At 39.8% G+C, this 20,818-nt stretch overlaps 1 protein-coding gene across 1 annotated transcript in view; it reads left to right on the forward strand.

The window, feature by feature from the left end:
- LOC114647315 (uncharacterized) overlaps positions 1-20,818 on the forward strand; it is a 60,614-nt gene that overhangs the window by 9,693 nt on the left and 30,103 nt on the right. The window contains exons 2-4 of the mRNA XM_028796003.2: positions 15,859-15,888; positions 17,684-17,719; positions 17,858-17,911. Of these exons, the coding sequence (XP_028651836.1) occupies positions 15,859-15,888; positions 17,684-17,719; positions 17,858-17,911 (120 nt within the window). The remainder of the gene's footprint in view (positions 1-15,858; positions 15,889-17,683; positions 17,720-17,857; positions 17,912-20,818) is intronic.

A 20,818-nucleotide genomic window follows, 5' to 3' on the forward strand; every position in this document is an offset into this window, starting at 1 on the left:
GGTTAGAGGGGTTGGTCCTCCCTGAAGATTCCTGAAACACTCACTGGAATGCTTAGAAAAGGTGCTGCTGCTGCAGTGAGGCGTAGATTGTTGTGATAAAATGGCAGTCGATGTGAAACAGTGAAATGTGGATTACTGCATCGTTGCAATACAGTGACAGTCAGTCAGATAGCATTTGGGGGCTGGTTGGGGGTCCCTTGTGAAGATGACCAAAAGACGTGTCAGTACTCACTGGTACACTAAGAAAAGGTGCTGGGGCAGTTAAGCGAAAATGTCACAATAAAATGACAATCGATTGAAGTGCAGGGTGATGGGTGGACTCCTGTGAAGATTCCTGAAGCGGTAACAGCACTCATTGCTACTTTAGAAAAATGTTCTGGTACAGAGAAATTTAAATTGTTGTGTCATTGCGATAGAACTGTAGTTGATCAGGGGGTGAAAATTTGTGAAAATTACTGAAGATGTGTCGGTACACACCAGTATGCTAAGAGAAGGTGCCAGGACCTCATGTTAGAATTGGAAGAGATGCCAGTGCTGTGTAACGCTGAGTAACGGCCTTCTTCAAGCACTGCAGGGTTTGATCAGTGCTGGATTAACCATATAAGCAAAGTAAGCACATGCTTAGGGCATCAAGGGTAAAGGGGGCACCACAAAAATTTATCACATACTGTAAATTATTAAATTAATTAAATTTATAGCCATTTTCAAAATTTAATGAAAAATGAATAATGCCTCCCTGTACCTCCCTATGCCGTCACTGCCGTCACAGTGGGTTCTGCATACTGGTGCCATCTATGATGGGGAATTCCAGTTTCATGGTGATTCCCTTAAACGCCATGTTATGTCAAAATATTGTGAAAATAATTCGATTCAAAACAATATGTTTTTATATTTTTAAATAATAGTTAATAGTTGATTAAAAATTATTATCACGTAATTGTTGTGTTTCGTGAAATATCTGTTATTTAACTTAAAATAAATTTCTAGTGCGCAGAAAGCGTTATTTTCTGTTTTAAGCAAAAACAAAAAAATCGTCCCAGTTTGAGGAAAAAATATTCTGGTAAGTCTATTTAATTCTATTCTTGGATATTTTTAAATTCATTTACATTATGTAAAAGTGAAAATCGTACAGCTGATTACTGTTGGATAAAATTGTTTATAACTTTTTACTAATAAAGATTTACTAACAGAATTTTCAAAATTCTTGTACTTAGAATATGTTTAAATAGATTTGCTAAATTGACACAAAAGCCTTAAATAAACTAAATAATCAAACTGGTAAATCTACGGTTTTCATGTCAAAATGAAAACCGTACATTTCAAAACAACCTTTAAAATCGACTCCAAACGTTAAAATTTGTAAAATTTCGGATGCCATTTTCTCTTCAACAGTAATTTCTCAGATGATCTTCAGCAGTTTCATTTATATGTGCGCCATACATTCAGTGCAACAGAAAATGTAAAAACAAGATTCAGTCATGCAGAACTTTATAAAATAATTTTAGACGACAATATTGAGTGTGCTTTTCCAAATGTAGACATTGCCTTTCGTATATTTTTAACGGTTCCATGACAACTCCCCACCTTAGTCAATTCCCCACATTCCCAACTCCCCACAATTACAATTCCCCACATCACAATTCCCCACATTGCAATTCCCCAAATTCACAATTCCCCACGTCCACAACTCCCCACATTGGGATAATATTTATTATAACCATAGACTAATGTACTATATAAGACAGTCCATATAATGATACAAAAGCGTGCCCTCCGTTTCCCCACATCGAGCATTATTTTATTTAAAAACGCTACTTGTTAATAAATATGTAAAAATACATTATCCAAGCATGCATTTTTATATACAATTTGCCTTTTAAAAATTTGAAAACAGGTAAGTTGAATTCTATTATTTTTGAATCTTTCTTAAAACATGCTAAAACGTAACATTTTTGATTTTTATCTTTTTAAATTACCAAAATTAAAGTTCTCAAAAATAATAGACTCTACTTATGGTGTAAAAATAAAAACACGAAATAAATCAAATAAAATCTTCTCGCGCCTTACAACGTATCTACGTGCTCCGCGTCGCGCGCACCAAGTTTGCACGTTTGATAGTCTGTAGCGAACTTACCCTAGTCGGGAGTCCGAAAGTGGTGTCGCCATCTACATTCGGGGCTACGATAGGTACCACGCATTGGTATACCCCCTGTGTTTCTGCTATTTTGCCACAGTCTGAGTTGACTGTTGACGAGGTAAGACCGCTATCAGTTTAATTTTGATTTAGATCTGGAGATCTTAAGATCTTCATGTATTTGCGCAGTTGTTGATTGCCTACACAAATTCAATGGGCAAATCACTAAGTGATTTGCCCATTGAATTTGTGTAGGCAATCGGCAGCATCTGCATTTATCTTTTAATATTAATAAAATTGCAATTGCTACTAGCTGTTTAATTAATAAAATTACAGTACATATTTACAGTATTTTATTTTTAATTTTAAAGCCTACCCTACGCAAAAATGGAGTTTTACTTGAGTGAGAGGGGAGGAAAGGTCTTGGGTTTTCAGGGACATGAGTACATCTTCCACAGAAAAATCAATGGCACTGTACACTGGAGGTGCAGGCACTACAGAAAATTCAACTGCCATTCAAAAATAAGGACCATTGATGATGAAAACCATGAGGTTACTGCTGAACCAACTGAACACTCACATGATTCTTTCCCACAGAAAATCAAAGCCAATGTGGCAATGCAGATGATGAAAGAAACAATGAATTCTGTTGGGGCCAATCCAAGAAATGTGATGGGAACAGTTCTTCAAGAGATGAAATTATCTCAGGAGGTAAGGAAGATCCTGAAAGAATTCTTGCAATTGGTGACAGAGAACTTATGGATCAGCTGCAGAAAGACACAATCTTTGGAGATGGAACTTTTGACAAAGTGCCTGCCATGTTTTATCAGCTCTACACTTGGCATGCAAAAATTGGCAACTCCTATCCACCATGCATCTACTTCCTCCTTAAAAAGAAAGATCAGCCCACCTACAATAGGATGTTTGAAATCTTGAAGCAACTGCTGCCCAACCTGTCCCCACAGACAATTCTTCTGGACTTTGAAAAGGCTTGCATTACTGCTGCCCAAACTGCCTTTCCAGAGGCACAGATCAAAGGCTGCTTCTTTCACCTTAACCAAAGTCTTCTAAGAAAAATTGGGGCCCTTGGATTGAAAACAGTTTATGATGATCAAGAGCGGCTGCCAATGAGATTCAAGATGAGGTCACTTGCAGCTTTGGCATTTGTGCCAGTGGAGGATGTCAGAGGCCTGTTCAATGACTTGATAGCAGAGTTCCCTGATGAAGACAACTACAATGACCTTCTTGCCTACTTTGAATCAACCTACATTACTGGAGTAAGAGGCAGAGATGCAGTGTTTCCCATTAGAATCTGGAATCACTTTGAAGCTGCTGCTACTGGCCTACCAAGAACAACAAACTGCTGTGAAGGATACCACAATTCACTGAGAGCCCTGTTTCACTGCAGTCATCCAGGTGTGTGGGATCTTCTGGAAGGTCTGAAGAAGGACATGGCCATCCACAGCAAGACATTGGCTGATGCAGATGATGGCAGACCACAGCCAAAAAGGAAGAAGTATGAGACCCTAAATAGCAAAGTAATTGAGGCTGTCCAAGGGTATGCCAATCAACAGGATAAGATTAAGTATTTGAGAAAATTGGCCAACATGCAGTTTCCAAAGTAACCTTTGTGTTTAGTAGTTTCTGTGTACTTTAGTCATTCTTGTCAATTATTAATAGTTTTTGTACTGTACATTTAGTTTAATGATTTTCTTTTATTAGATAAACCTGTACAGTGGAATTATTAGCAAATGGAATAGGACCTTATCTAATTCATTATTTTGTACCAAGCATATTTTGTATTAAACTCATTTGTTCATTTGTGTATATCAGTTACTTGTATTTTGTAATCAGTAATGCATTTCAATAAATTGTCATGAAATAAAACTTTTGGAGATTAATTACTACTATTTGCATTTTAGAATTCCTTCATTATATTATTAATTCAGTGCACTCCATATTATCCCAATGTGGGGAGTTGTGGAAGTGGGGAATTGCAATGTGGGGAATTGCAATGTGGGGAATTGTGATGTGGGGAATTGTAATTGTGGGGAGTTGGGAATGTGGGGAATTGACTGATGTGGGGAATTGTCTGGCCACCATTTTGAACATTAATGGTCACAAACTGCTCAGCTGAGCGCTCATTTTCTCGGTTGAAATATATTAAAAATCCCCTCAGAACAACTATGCATCGAGGCAGGCTGGATGCCTTATCTCTATTATGTATAGAAGCAGATGTGTTACGTAAGATCGATTATGAAGATCTAATCAAAGAGTTTGCAAGGAAAAAAAGTAGGAGAAAATTTTTAAGATAAAAATAAAATGAAGCATACTATAAGTATGTTTTGTTTAATTTCGAATTTTCGATAACAAAATCAAATTTTATTTTCTAGTTTGTTATTGTTTTAATATATTTGAATTACTAGTGTAAAGGGGCACCAAAATTCCTTAGTGCTTAGGCCATCTAAGGGTCTTAATCCGGCCCTGGGTTTGATAAAACAGTTACGTGCATTGGAGAGCTAACCACAGGCCCAGTATGCTTATTTTAAAGTTTCAAAGAAGAACCCACTAAAAACAGTTACTTTCAAGCTAAAAAGGCAAGAAGGAGTAAGAGGCACAATGTTTGGACAGTGTGGCCTTCATCAGATGTGTAGCTGAAGAGGAAAGAGCAGGTCATCTATAGAGAAGGACTTCTGTAGGCAGAGAAAGGCTTTTCAATTGTTGGGGAGCTCATACTGACTAGACAGAGAACTTCCTAAAAACACACAGAAGAAACACACGTCATGACAGACAGAGGACAGTGAATCACCTCACAGACTGTGAAAAGTTACTGGCTGTCTCAGAGTCTTGAAGAAAGAAAAGTTTGAGCAGGGCCATCTTCAAGGGGTGTCTACATGGAAAGCTTTGTTATACAAAAGCAATATGTGACTATACACTGTGGCCTGTAGGGGGCTTTGCAGGACCCCAAACCCCAGGCGCAAATAAATGATTTATTTCAGCAATACCTCCAAACAGGCTTCTTAACACAGTTTGCACCATCACAATTCTCTCTTCTCTTCTCTTTGACAAACTTCATTCACTTCCACCCAACTCCAACTTGCCTGGGTGAGGCAGAGTATCTTCTTTTATCTCAGACCTGGGAGTCAGGGGATTACCTGTGTGAAGCATCACTGGGTCAGGCCCCCTCTTTACCTCTTGCCTGAAGAAGGGGCCTGAGTTGCCTTGAAAGCTTGCATATTGTAATCTTTTTAGTTAGCCAATAAAAGCTGTCATTTTGCTTGACTTCTCACTATGTTCATAATGGCTAACACGGTACAACACCCTACTACTAAATACATGTATGAAAAATGGATATAAATAAATATAGAAACATCAATTTCCCTTCCCAGAGCCCTGTACACAGCATGAGAAGGGTATCCTCTGTTGATGAAGAAGCTCCTCATCCTGAGAGCTTCTTTACACAAGTCAGCTTCCCCACTGCAGAAATAGCAGAGTTTGAGGAATATTTTAAAACAAGCGAAAAGCCCATTTAGTAAAACCTGAAAAGTGGTAGAATAGGCAGATAATGGAAGTAAAAAATAGGAAAAGGGAATTGATATCTAATTGTGATATTAGGATTGAAGAAAATACGGTTTGATTTAAAGTCAGAATCGTTTGATAGAGTAGAAATTGTGCCCGTATTATTGGAAGTGTCAAGTGAACAATTGTTTATAGAATATTTGATGTTTTTTGTTATTCATTTTTGTAATTTACATATTGGGGTTGTACAGGGTGGCCCATGAAAAAGTGGCCCACACCAACTGAGACAACTCCTGTCTCGTCTGCCACCAGATAGGCGGCTGCGGTCGTGTCTAAAACGGGCCCAGAGATGTATTGACGCACAAGGAGATCACTTATATAGATCACAATATCTTCTTTAAATGTGAGTACCAAATTTGATCATTTTTCTCTTCACCACAGTCTTCTTGGTTGAGGCAGGCCAGTTTTTTGTGGGCCCCCCTGTATAAAACTAAATCTGTAGTCATTAGTATTGATTCTAAAGTGTAAAGATTTCTTTGTATACAAAATTTTTACTAAACTGTTGGCTGGGATTGGCTCCAGCAGACCCCCGTGACCCTGTGTTCGGATTCAGCGGGTTGGAAAATGGATGGATGGATGTCTTTAGAACAATTTAGTAACACTAGAACAATCGAGATGAGAGCAGGCCATTCAGCCCAACAAAGCTCGCGTCCTGTCCACTTATCTCTTCTAAAAAAAACATCAAGTTGAGTTTTGAAAGTCCCTAAAGTCCTCCTGTCTACCACTCTACTTGGGAGATTAATCGAAGTGTCTATCATTCTTTGTGTAAAGAAAAACATTAGAATTTTTGTGCGAAATTTACCCTTCACAAATGTTCTTGATGAACTCATTTTAAAATCACAGTCTCGATCCACTGGACTAATTCCCTTCATAATTTTAAACACTTCCATCAGGTCACCTCTTAATCTTCTTTTCCTTAAACTGTAAAGGCTCAGCTCTTTTAATCTTTCCTCTTAACTCATCCCCTGTAGCCCTGAATCAGCCTAGTCACTCTTCTCTGGACCTTTTCTAGTGCTGCTGTGTCCTTTTTGCAGCCTGGAGACCAAAATTGCACACAGGACACCAGATGGGGCCTCACCAGTGTGTTATAAAGCTTGAGCAGAACCTCCTGTGACTTGTACTCCACACATCAAGGCGCTATATAACCTGACATTCTGTTAGCCTTCTTAATGGCTCCTGAACACTGACTGGCAGCCAATACCTTAGAGTCGACTACGACTCCTAAATCCTTCTCATAAGGTGTACAGTATGTGAATTTCCCCTTGGGATTAATAAAGTATCTATCTATCTATCTATCTATCTATCTATCTATCTATCTATCTATCTATCTATCTATCTATCTATCTATCTATCTATCTATCTATCTATCTATCTATCTATCTATCTATCTATCTTCAATTTTCAGACGTCCCATTGTGTATTCAAACCTGACATTTCCTCTTCCTATGTGTACTCCTTTACATTTACTGACATTAAACTTCATCTGCCACACATCTGCCCAAGGCTGTATGCTATCCAAGCCCTTCTGTAATGATATAATGGATTCCAAAATATCTTCCAATCCACCTACCTTGGTATCATCTACAAACGTAACCAGTTTGTTACTTATATTCCTATCTAAATCATTTATATATATTAAAAATAGCAGCAGCCCCCGCACTGACCCCTCCTGGTCACCATTCTTAACATCAGCCAATTCTGATGAGGTTCCTCACACCATCACCCTCTGTTTCCTGTGTCTGAGCCAATCTGCACCCATCTAAAAATATCACCCTGAACTCCCACTTCTTTTAGTTTGATGCCCAACCTGTCATGTGGCACCTTATCAAATGCTTTCTGAAATTCAAGATCAATAATATCATATGCACCTCTCTAATCAAATCCTTTTGTTTGCTTCCTCATAGAATTCCAGCATGTTAGTAAAACCTGAACCCATGCTGACTGTTCAGTAAAACGCCTGTTCTTGCTGCACATTGCTCAGTCTTATCCTTAGTGATTCTTTCCATTATTTACTTGTGATGCACGTTAAGCTTACTGGCATATAGTTACTTGGATTTGCCTCTTCACCCTTTTATATAATGGGATAATATTTGCTATTTTCTAGTTCTTCTGAACTTCCCCAGTGCTCAGTGACTTCCTAAAAATACGTGTCAAGATGGTTTATATCTGTACTCGCTAACCTCCTTAAGAACTCGATGGTAAATATTATCTGGTCCTGGTGATTTGTTTGATTTCAGCCAATTTAATCTGAGCAGCTCTTCTCTCTCTACAATTTCCAAATCACTCCATACTTTCTTAGTAGTCCCTTTTTACTGCTGGATGTAATGCACCAGCATGGTGAGAAATGGCACCATTAATCCTAAAACAATATGGGTGAAAACTTGGTGGAGACTAGGCCTATCGGATCAAACATCACTATTCAGATATAATCTGAATTTACTTAAAATCGGTCTTGTCTTGAAGGCAAAAGTTAACATTCAATTGTGAAAGAACGGTTGTTTGCTTTACTTGCACTAATTTTGGCATCAAATTACTCCAGATGTGCGGTGCAAAGCTGCAGATTTTTACGGATCTCATTTTACACTTCAATTCCACTATCAGCCGTTTCTTAATTTTCGATGGTTATCTTGTTATCTCCATTAGTTAAACTTACAGTCAGACTTCTTCACATCATAGTGTGGTTTCTTCTATCATATTACTCATCTTCAAGTGTACTCAGAACTATTATTCATAACGCTTCATTTGTGCTATAAAGGTATTGTTTTGCGTCTTATTCTGTCCCATTCACTCTTAAACCCGAGGTCCTCGACTATTGTTAAATGCCAAGATCTTGTCATTAAAGCAAATGGAAAATAACTCATTATTGTGATTCTCCTTTTTAATCAGGGTAAATACCAGTTAGTTATTAAGAGAGCAACAGGATACGAATAGGGAGAAAAGTAAAAGAGCAGCCATGAGAAAAGTGTTATATAAATGTAAAGATTTGTTATTATTTTATTATTAAGCAGCAGGCAGGTTGAAGGCAGAAGGTAGTGGCATTCAGTGTAAAAAGCCAGTTGTGCCAACAAGCAGGTTCATCGTAGCAGTGTCAGGTCAGGGTTCACACAATCTGTTTTCTTTTTTCTCCTTTACAGATGCAACAATATTTTAATAAAGGTAGACTCAATACTTTAAATGCACCTCATTGTTTTCGGCATTGTGTGTTAAACCGGCAGCCACATAAGATGGAGGCTAATTGTGAGACAAGGCATGTTGGGTTATGAGGCTTTTAAAGACATGTCACAATACATTTGCACCACAGGACCCCATTTTGAGTGTTGCAAGCGGGACCCACAGAACTGTGTCATAAGCTCTTCATGAGTAAAAAAAAATAGTAAGAAATATTAATAATCATGTATTGAAGCACAGTGCCAGCGTATGTGGCTTGTATAGATTTTGTCGCCTTTTCGTTGCTAATTTTATGTCTTGTCCTGAGAGGGATGACAGTGCAGATGCTCAGGGTTTTGATGGCTCTTATATTTAAGTAAGAGTCACCTGTGTAGCACTAGTATTCTCTCTTTGCGCTTTTGTTATTGCTGTGGCCACCACTGGGGTCGTCACCATAATAATCTATATCTCTCTATTATAAAAGAAAATCTTGAGACCAGACTTTTTCCAAGAGATATTTTCAAGTCCCGCGAGACGAGACTTTGGTCAAGAGATTTTTTTCTTACCCTCCTCTCAACCATTTTCAACCACCCCCATGGTCCTCTCACCTGTCATTCGTGTGAATGCCTTTATCAGACACAGTTCCTGCGCTCTCAGCTCTTATAAATTTTTACGTTTTCCTCACTTTAAGTTCCCAATAAAAGAAGACGTATTATGTCCAAATCTTATTGAAGAATTTCATCCTGAAGGGTTATGAACAGAAGAAATGAGTACACGGGCAAACCTAGCACCGAGAAACGATGAAGTCAAACGAATTAATGTGAAAATTGTCAATCGGTTACACAGAAAATTGATTAAATTGAATAGAATATGCTGAAACAGTTGGTGGTTATGGTGCAGAAGATGAAAACATCAACTTACAATATCACGTAGAATATCTACAACCGTTAACACCGTCTGGTCTTCCACCGGCCGAATTACTGTTGAAAGAGGGCTGTGTTGTATAGTTATTGTATAACTGATGTCTGAGTGATTTGCTATGCAATAGGACAAGATTAGTTGTATTCATCACTAGATCTCCTAAACCCCATCTATCCATCCTCTTCCGCTTATCCGAGATCGGGTCGCGGGGGCAGCAGCTTGAGCAGAGATGCCCAGACTTCCCTCTCCCCGGCCACTTCTTCTAGCTCTTCCGGGAGAATCCCGAGGCGTTCCCAGGCCAGCCAGGAGACATAGTCCCTCCAGCGTGTCCTGGGTCTTCCCTGGGGCCTCCTCCCGGTTAGACGTGCCTGGAACACCTCACCAGGGAGGCGTCCAGGAGGCATCCTGATCAGATGCCCGAGCCACCTCATCTGACTCCTCTCGATGCGGAGGAGCAGTGGCTCTACTCTGAGCTCCTCCCGGATGACTGAGCTTCTCACCCTATCTTTAAGGGAGAGCCCAGACACCCTGTGGAGAAAACTCATTTCAGCCGCTTGTATTCGCGATCTCGTTCTTTCGGTCACTACTCATAGCTCATGACCATAGGTGAGGGTAGGAACATAGATCGACTGGTAAATTGAGAGCTTTGCCTTATGGCTCAGCTCCTTTTTCACCACAACAGACAGATGCAGAGCCTTCATCACTGCGGACGCCGCACCGATCCGCCTGTCGATCTCACGCTCCATTCTTCCCTCACTCGTGAACAAGACCCCGAGATACTTGAACTCCTCCACTTGGGGCAGGATCTCGCTACCAACCCTGAGAGGGCACTCCACTTGTGAAACTCGTACCCTAAGAGGGTGAATCTACCCCTTCAATATTAAAATATTTTATACCTCAAAAACAGTTAATTTTTCTCAGAAATGGCGAAATACATCCGTTTTATTTTGATTTATACTATTTTTTGCAAATTTTTAAAAAACATTATCTTTATACAGGATGGCTGCAAAAATGGGACACATGCCAATTTTTGATTTTTCTTGCAAAATGTTAGCAAAAAATTTGAACTTCAATACCACATAAGAAACTGAGACATGCTGGTTTCGAAAATTCAATTCACACTGCGACGTCACAGCACCGGGCAGCGTTCGACACGTCAAAGCATTCTTTCAGATAAAGTCTGATGTTCCTTCATCGTGACGGTCAGGGCCGGATTTATATGAAAAGAGGCCCTAGGCTATTCCACTTATGAGGCCCTTTCACCTTCCATTTTTAAGTTTGTAAATTACATGAGAGATAATAAAATTTTGCTAACAATTTGAATGTAGGCCCCTCTTGATCTTGAGGCCCTAGGCTGAAGCCTAGTTAGCCTATAGGAACATCCGGCCCTGGTGATGGTACGTGATGTTTGCTGGTTAGTGTGAATTGAACTATTTAAAATACACTGACTAATATTTTCACGTGATGTTACCGGTCAGTATGTGGCCGAAAATAAAAATACTGAGACTTAAAAAAAAAAATAAGAGTACATTTATTGGGTGACTGGAAATAAGAAGAGTTTTCAGATCTGTTATTGAAATTAGTAGACGGTAGAATAGAGGAGAAAGAAGGAAAAATAAAGATCCTGGACAATTTATGTTCTTTAATAGAAGACAGACAGATATTAATGGAGAAGATATATCCTGATATAGAAAACTTACCTTCTAAACATGAATCTTGGCTAAGGGAACAAGATATATTAATGCTTAAAAACTGCAGAAATCAATAACTGTCTTTTAGCCAAGCTAAATACACACGAGATGAGATATGATTCAATTGACTCAGTAGCAGACGTTGAGCACTGTACGCTATCCAGTGGAGTTCTTGCATACGCTCAATGCTCCAGGCCTTACTCTACACTACTCTATTTTGAAGATAGCAGCACCAGTTGTGCTTTTGAGAAACTTAAGTACTCCTAAACTGTGTAATGACACAAAACTGCAAATAAAAGCTTTACAAAAAATGAAATGAAACATGTATCTTTACTGGCTCTGGCCAGGGAGAAACTCTCTTTATAAATACAATACAATACAATTTATTTTTATATAGCCCAAAATCACACAAGGAGTGCCGCAATGGGCTTTAACAGACCCTGCCTTTTGACAGCCCCCCAGCCTTGACTCTCCAAGTAGACAAGAAAAAACTCCCAGAAAAACCCTTATAGGGAAAAAAAATGGAAGAAACCTCGGGAAAGGCAGTTCAGGGAGAGACCCTGGTCCAGGTAGGTTGTAGGTGTCAAAAAGAAGGGGGTCAATACAACACAATTCAAACGATTGCCATTTCCAATTAAGGTGTCCTTTGCAATGACTGTCAATAAAGCACAAGGTCAGTCTCTGAAAGAGGCGGGAGTGGATATGAGGGATGCTTGTTTTTCTCATGGCCAGCTTTATGTGGCATGCTCCAGAGTGAGTTCACCTCGCTCCCTGTTCATTCTGAAACATTTGAACTGCTAGACAAGAACAGGCCATTCAGTCCAACAATGCTTGCTGTTCTTATCCACTTCATTCTTCCAAAGTAACATCAAGTTGAGTTTTGAAAGTCCCTAAAGTCAAGTTTCCAGCCATGATCCCGTGTTCTTGATGAATTCATTTTAATTCCCTTCATAATGTTAAACGCTTCAATCAAGTCACCTCTTAATCTTCTTTTGTTTAAACCTGGGGCTGCTTCATCTAAAAGAGAAGTATTGTAGTTCCTTACTCAACATATTTGCTCCTTTTGTGTGATTTTTGCACAGTTGTGGCCAAAGGTTTTGAGAATGACATAAGTATTAATCTTCACAAAGTTTGCTGCTTCAATGTTTTTAGATCTTTTTGTCAGATGTTTCTATGGTACACTGAAGTAGAATTACAAGCATTTCATAAGTTTCAAAGGCTTTTATTGACAATTCCATTAAGTTTATGCGCAGAGTCAATATTTACAGTGTTGGCCCTTCTTTCTTTTTCAAGACCTCTGCAATTTGCACTGGCATGCAGTCAATCAACTTCTGGGACAAATCCTGACTGATGGCAGCCCATTCTTGCACAGTTAATGCTTGGAGTTTATCAGAATTTGGGGGTTTTTGTTTGTCCACCCGCCTCTTGAGGATTGACCACAAGTTCTCAATGGGATTAAGGTCTGGGGAGTTTCCTGGCCATGGACCCCAAAATTTTGATATTTTGTTCCCTGAGCCACTTAGTTCTCACTTTTGCCTTATGGCCTGGTGCTCCATTTTTTGTTCTTGGATGGTTGGGAGAAGTTGCTCTCGGAGGAAGTTTTAGTCCCATTCAGTATTCATGGCTCGGGATCGGGGCACAACCACCAATGCAGAGCTTGCTCAGTAATGGCAGCAGGCAGGTAAATTCCCGTTGTCTTTGTTACTGTGTAATGTTACCAGAAAGCAGCCAATAAAAAATATCACAAAAATGGCAGAGCTCCTGTGAAAACAAATATGGTTTCAGAATAAGATGTTAAAAAATATTCAGCTTAATAAAGAAACTTCAAGCTAATGGGGAATTTGAAATCCTTGGGTACTAAAACCCCCAAAATGATGTAAAATTCATATATATTCATTCATGTAGCAAGAATGCAGAAAAATTAACAAAGTATATTGATTAAAACAGCGAAAAAGAATAAAGACATGGGTATTTTGGAACTTGCAAACAGAACAGAGGCCTGTCTGTCTGATCTCTGGTGTTTTATGTACCACCAACGAATAGAAAAAAGAAACAAAAGTGAACTGTTGGTCTGAATGGCCTGTTCTCGTCTGGATTATTCTAATGATCATGGCACAGCTTTTCTTCTCTTCTCTGTTAGGGGTGCATTTTCATTTTGTAGGTGGTCAATCCATTGGACAACGTAGGCAGCCACCTAGGTCATCATCTATTTAAGTTACGAGATGGGCACTCCAGGCACCAAAGGGGAATCCCCACCACCATTTTGTCAAACTATGATGAGACTGAGTTGGCACTGTTAATGAAAGTAAACCCTAGAGGACCCCATTGTTGTTGAACTCAATGATACTCTGCACCATTTATGACAGTAAAAATGCGTACACGCCATACACCAAGAGGTGTGCGCTCATTTGTGAAAGTGTTTCTTTGATATTTGGACTTCAGGCTTCATACATTATATAGTTTATGCCTACATTTTGTCATTTGCTACTAGAATATTGTAAAACGTTTCTGTTTTAACAATGTGTTTACACAGATTACTGTAGAAATGCAACACATATGAAATGCGTGTGTTCCAAATAACAATCTATTATTTCTACTCTAAAACTCCACTTCACTCCCAGATAATCAATCAAGGCATGAGCTGGGAAAAGCTCGTTTATGTTCTAAGTCGTTGGGGGCAGCTTGTCTTTATCAGTACATTTAGATGACAAAAGACACTGGCGGAGAGGTGAGAATGGTTTTAAGAAGCTATTTAAGGTGGGCCGGATCTACGAGTTTTTTCGTAGGCTCTGGTAATTCTAGTGTTAATGTCCGTGGTACAGTATATGCACAAAGGGGTGCCATTTGTATTATACCAAGGGGGAAACAGGCCATTAAAATCTAATAACACAGACTTTCCACTACGGACAATGAGTGGACACATCTGGCAAACCCGCCTAGTGTCTCTGGCCCTGGCTGGCGCTGTACTTTCATCCCCTGAGGTCATGTTCTTTCTTTGCGTGTCTTTCTCATACCAAACTCTGTATTTCACATTTCTCATATCAAAACCCCTTTTAATGTCATATATATATATCGTGAGAGAGGTAATTTATTTTATATTGTGGCTTAATGGCTATTCTTAGTAAGTGATAAGTCAAAATTTGGGCGACTGGGGATTTCTCTTGGTCCTGCTACTTTAGTAAATTAGGAAACGTGTTAACCACTTTGTTTGTTTGTTTGTTTGTTTGTTTGTTTCTTTCTTTCTTTGTTTGTTTGTTTGTTTGTTTGTTTCTTTCTTTCTTTCTTTCTTTCTTTCTTTCTTTCTTTCTTTCTTTCTTTCTTTCTTTCTTTGTAAAGATGATTAACAAATTAAGAGTGTTTGATTTGATTTAATTAATATGTGGATTGTTCAGTGGCGATTTTGGTATGAAAATCCTGGTAGGGCCACACAGACCTTGAGAGAGGGACAGACACAGTCAGGACGGAGGGAGCCATCCTCGGAATCTGTGTGTGTGTGGAATGATGAAGTCCCTAAAGAGCAGCACTTTTGAGACCCGCTCCTCTACTTAAGCCCATTGGTTTTGGAACATGGCCTCCAGTGATATGAGGAATGGTCCTGGCTTGGATCGACTCACAGGCTTGTGGATAGCGAGTACAGATGGTGTTACCTTGGACCCCAAGTGAAAGGTGTGAATGTGCAGAGAACAAATGAAGCTTCAAAGAAAGATCAGTGGAGCCACATGGAAGGAATCATGAAAGACTGAGAGTGGCAGCAGCAACAGAGTTGAAGGGCAGCCAAGGAAGTTGATGAACTCTTAGATTTTAACAGTTTTAAGTGATTTGTTTTCTTGATTTGTAAAAAAAATCATTTAAATGTTTGTCTTTAAGTTTTTGATTTTTTTTTTTTGATTTTGAAAGGATTGAGTAATAACATCTCAACATTAGATCTTCCTCTCTTTGTTTGCCTCATTTTCTCTCTCCAGGTCTCCATTCTCAGTAAATCATTGTGGCATCCAGACCATCAACTGTAATGCCTTGTCTTTGCCTGCTGATTTTGCCTGCAAGTAAACCCAGAATGTGTGACTAGTCTACCTAACTTTCAACTATATTGTGTCTTTTACCAAGTTGTTGGACTTTAAACCACTAGGTTGCCCCCCATGTGATCCGAGCCTCTGATTTATCAGACCACTTGTTGCAATGGGCTCCAAGAAGCCTTGACTTGAACTGAGCACAGTCACAAAGTGCTCACCTGCCATAACTATGTGACAATGAACCAGTCACCACTACTCATCAGCTTCTGGTTTCCGGCAGAGGGGGAACTGAGACCCTCTGTGTCTGCCTGTCTACTTTGGTGAGTCTGTTATAGGGAGACGGCACATTTTAATTTTTGTCTTCTTGTCTTTACAGGTTTCTACTTTGCCAACCAGGAGCACCTGGGTAAGTGATAGTGACTGTAAAGAAACTTGGCAAGGAGAATCAGAAGAGAAAGAAAGAAAGAAAGAAAGAAAGAAAGAAAGAAGAAAGAAAGAAAGAAAGAAAGAAAGAAAGAAAGAAATGGTGAAACACTCAAATTCAGATTTTGAAATTAGATATGTAGAAAATACTAAAATTCAAGAGCAGACATAACTTATATGAAAAGAAAAATTCTAAAATGTTTAAATTAATAAATGTTTACCAATCATTAAATATTGAGGGTGTAACCACCAGGGGGCACCACTGAGCCCCAAAACCTCAGACACAATATCACCCAACATGCACCTGCGATCAAATAAATGCTTTTTATATGTCACCAACACTGTCAAGATGAACACAACTAATATTAACACAACTGTAGAATGAGATCGCAGTTCTCTTACTCCTTCTGCTCCTCCTGGTGAGTGTTGCCTTCTGCCTGGCGATTCTGACTTCCTGAGATGAGGCGGATCCTGGACATACTTCCAGTGTTTGGGCAAGTTTCGGAGGAGGGATTTCTTGGCTTAACCAGTAACCCCGCGATACTCGAAAGAATCGCAAATCCAAGAATGGTAATCCGTCCGATATTTGGAGGGAGGAAATATCATGGAGGGTGGGTGCGTCCTGGTAAATTTTTTATTTAATTAAATAAACATATTTGTACTAAAGCGGTTTCTTTTTGGAGCTGTGACTCATCTAGTTCTGATGTTTCAGAGGCGCGTTGTAGGCGCCTTTGTTTATTTTTTTTAACCATGCAGTCTCTTTTTTGTTTTTCTATGGCTGTGTCGTCAGCCAGAAGTCGTTTGCTGACAGCGGTGGATTTGCGTGCTGAAGTGACCATGGCGGTGGATCCGGGCATGGAGGGCTACATTACTAAACGAAGGTGGTATATGCGGTGGTGTGGGTGGTCGCGTTCGGGCGGCTGTACAACCTGGCGTGTACGCTTTACCTCAGGTTTAGTTCACAGGTCGTAGCCATATGGGCTCGTTTTTGTATTTCTAATCTTTGAGCTGTTTCTTTTTGGAGCCGTGACTCCTTTGCCTGTGCTGTTTCAGAAGCGCGTTGTGGGCACCTTCGTTCATCGTTTTAATCCATACGGGCTCATTTTTGCATTTCCGTTAGTTGACTTACTTTTAATACTAAATTACCGTTATGTGATTCAAATATGCCACACTGACTGCTGGCACAGTGGATTAGAGCAAGTTTAGTTTACAGGTTGTGTTGTTTGGGCGCCACCTACCGACTCTGGGAAGCCGCTGGGTTTGACTCTGGGGCGCTGAGGCGCAGTGCGCATGCGCGTCGGTGCGTCCGCCGTCCGTGCATAAATTAAACTGACTCCCCCCTGACAGCAGTCATGAAACTCAGCAGAGCTGTCCCATGGGGCTCTGATTCCCAGCATGCCCCACAGGCAGGTAAATTGTAACAGCAAGCTAATGTTAGCCAAAGGCTCATTCCACTACGGTGTGCTAAGAAGCACCTCTGTCGGTCCTGTCTGTCTGTGTGACCCGGTCAGTGTTTTTCATCTTCTGTCTTGTCTGGTGTGTGTCTGTCATTCCATCCATCTGTCTGGCCCACTCTGCCTGTCCATGTCTCCTTGTCTGTCAGTCCGCCTGGCCCTGTGTGTCTGTCTGTCTGTCTATCCTTCTGCCTCTCTCTATCTGTCCAGTGCTTTAGTTCCCAGTTGTCTTTGCTCCTCATTGGGCTCTGCACTCATCAGCTCTTTATCTCTCTTTTTTTCATGGCAGGTCCCTCACATGTTTCTCTTATTTTTGTCTTTCAGGTGACTAATGACAGTCAGTTCACAACAGCCAGCATGGTGAGTACAGACAGGTCACTATGCCAGAGCACCTTGGGCTTGCCTGCTAGCACAGACATGTGTCTCATGTCTGGGCGGCTGGGTGGCTAGTTAAGTCTAGAGCTTAGTCCTTCTGACCTCCTTCTCTTTTCTCCCCAGGACCACACATTCTTTACTTCAACCACATATCAGAGCAGCACAACCACCACTAAGGTAAGACGTCACGATTCATTTAGCTGTTTGCTCTTGTCCACCAGTACTGCAGCCATGTTAACCAGCTGTTGTGCAGTTGAGCTCCCAGTGGACAGAGACTACTGGTATTCAGGGTCTATATGATTTATGATTTATGACTTATTAATTGTATAATTTGTATAGGCAACACAGTAGCACTAGGAGAAATGTAAAAACCAGGAGGTCCATCCATTTTGGTCTCAGGTTTGGCATATCTGAGAAACATCAAGAAAGCCACAAGAATATAAGAAGGACATGCACCCTGAGTACAGAAGTGGAGGCAGCATGGAGCAGGGGGTGGCCTGCAGAGGTTTCTCCAATGGAGCAGTGAATTTCGATGTGTGGGTGCCCTGCACTTGCTAGGGGTGACCCACCAAGTGACCTCTCATGGCAGGTCTGCTGTGTGTACTTTTCTTTCAGACCAGTGACCACCAGACACAGCCGTCATAACTCGAGTGAGGTCCATACTGAGTGTGTGTGGCACATTCTGGGACGCCATCCACCATTAACTGCAGCAAGCAATGTCTTTGCGAAATTGTGAGATAAGCTTCAGTACAGTGAAAGTCTGTGAGCGATCTTAAGTGTGGCAGCGCTCAGCGATTATTGACGAGCTGTCTACAGATCTGAGACAGCAGTTCACATATGGGTATCAGCCTTTAGTAATATCAGTAACAGCATTTGGAAATGACTTGCGTGGCGGAAAATAAATGTTAGTAGGAAACTGCATCCTGGGGGTCTGAAAGGATGTTGCGGAGGAACAATCATTACTCCTACTGAGCACATCCGCTCTCCGTCCCACCCCATGATACTCTCAGTGCTGCCAACTCGCCCTTCACCGCAGTTATAATGGCATGGCAGAGAAGCAAATTATCTATTCAAGAACGTTGAATTTTAGATCACAATAGAAAAAGAGCGGCAAGAGCTGATAATTCTTCTTCTTCTTACAATACAATACAATTTATTTTTGTATAGTCCAAAATCACACAAGAAGTGCTGCAATGGGCTTTAACAGGCCCTGCCCCTTGAAAGCCCCCCAGCCTTGACTCTCTAAGAAGACAAGGAAAAACTCCCAAAAAAACCCTTGTAGGGAAAAAAAGTGGGTATCAATAAGAAGGGGGGCAATACAACACAATACACAGAACAGAACAAATCCTCAATACAGTATAAAAAATAAAAAAATTACAAGTATGGAGCAGAATTTAACAGTAGGTGATATCCCATAATATGATTTGGATGTGTTTAGAATCCTGAAGACCTCGGCCATCAAGCTGCCTCCCCCATTTGGCCATTCCACAGTTTAATCAGCGCTGGGCCTGCCAATCCGATGAAATTTGAATTAGGTCTATAATTATTAAGTATATGTGGGTCTAGGTGTGACTTTTTAAGTAATGGTTTAATGACTGACACTTTTAGTGCATCAGGTACTGTGCCATGCAATAATGAACTATTGATAATGCTTAGAATAGGCGCTGCAAGAACATCCATTGCACTTTTTACTAGTTTTGTTGGCACTGGATCTAGGGAATAAGTAGTGGATTTCATTTTAGAAATTAAAATTAAGACTTCCTGCTCAGTTACAGGATTAAAATTACCAAAGTGCTGAATGCAATGTGAGGCAGGGTCTGCTAAGCTAGTATGCGGTTTGTACTGTGATGCTGAGATCTGGGATCTTAGATTTTTAATTTTCTAATTGAAGAAGTTCATAAAGTCTGTACTGCTAATATATGTTGGTATTTTGCACTGTAGATCTGAATTCCCATTTGTTAATTTAGCAACTGTTCTAAACAGTACCCGAGGATTTTTATTATTGCTAACTATTATTGTAGAATAGTATTCTGAGCGAGCTTTAAAGAGAGCTTTTTTATATTTTTTAACACTCTCTGTCCATGCAATTTGAAAGAAATGTAGCTTTGTTGTTCTCCATCTGCACTCCAGTTTTCGACATTCTAATTTAAGAGCTTGAGTGTTTTCATTAAACCAGGGAGAATTTCTATGTGCTTTGATCACTTTTGTTTTAAGGGGAGCTGCAGTGTCCAGAGCATCTCTCAAGGTCACATTATAATGTGATGTTAGCTGATCTAAATGGTTTTCCACAAATACCCTCGACTTGCTCAAAGTATCTATACATTTTGAAGAAGAATTACAACCTAGATGTTGCACTGTCTTTGTTTTAATATGTGAGTGCGTTGGCAAGGGCAGGACTAAATCAGATGTAATTAAGTAGTGATCAGAAATAACTTCATTTAATGGAGTAATATTTAAATTTTGAATTTCAACTTTGTAAGTTATAATTAAATCTAATGTGTGGTTATGATTATGAATTGGACCTTTGACAATCTGACAAAATCCTACTGAATTTAACAAATAAGTAAAACATTTGCTAAAAGTCCACCTTCAACACTACGTGATTATAATTTATAGCCAAATCAGATAAAAGATTGCTAAATTCAGTCATGAAAAATGAATATGGCCCTGGTGGTCTATAGACTAGCACTATAATTTTGTTGGAATCTGTTTTAATATTTCAAGCGAATGCCTCAAAGGATGTAAAGTTGCCTAAATTTTTAGAAGTGATTTGCATTTTGTTACAATGAATTATTCCAAGGCCTCCTCCTCGACCAGAATCTCTAGACTTATGAAGGAACGAGTATCCATCTGGTGACGCCTCAGCTAGGGGAACAGTGTCACATTTACTAAACCAGGTTTCAGTGAGAAGACACAGATCACATTTAGTACATAATATAATATCATTTACCAAAACAGCTTTACTGCTAAGAGAGCGAATGTTCAATAAGCAGCATTTAAAGCTGCATACTTCTTTCTGAAGTGGTGATATATTTTTTGTTTTAATTTGAAGTAAATTTCTATTACAGATGCCCCTGGTGGAGG

This window comes from Erpetoichthys calabaricus, chromosome 2, assembly GCF_900747795.2.
Source record: "Erpetoichthys calabaricus chromosome 2, fErpCal1.3, whole genome shotgun sequence".
Taxonomy (NCBI): domain Eukaryota; kingdom Metazoa; phylum Chordata; class Cladistia; order Polypteriformes; family Polypteridae; genus Erpetoichthys; species Erpetoichthys calabaricus.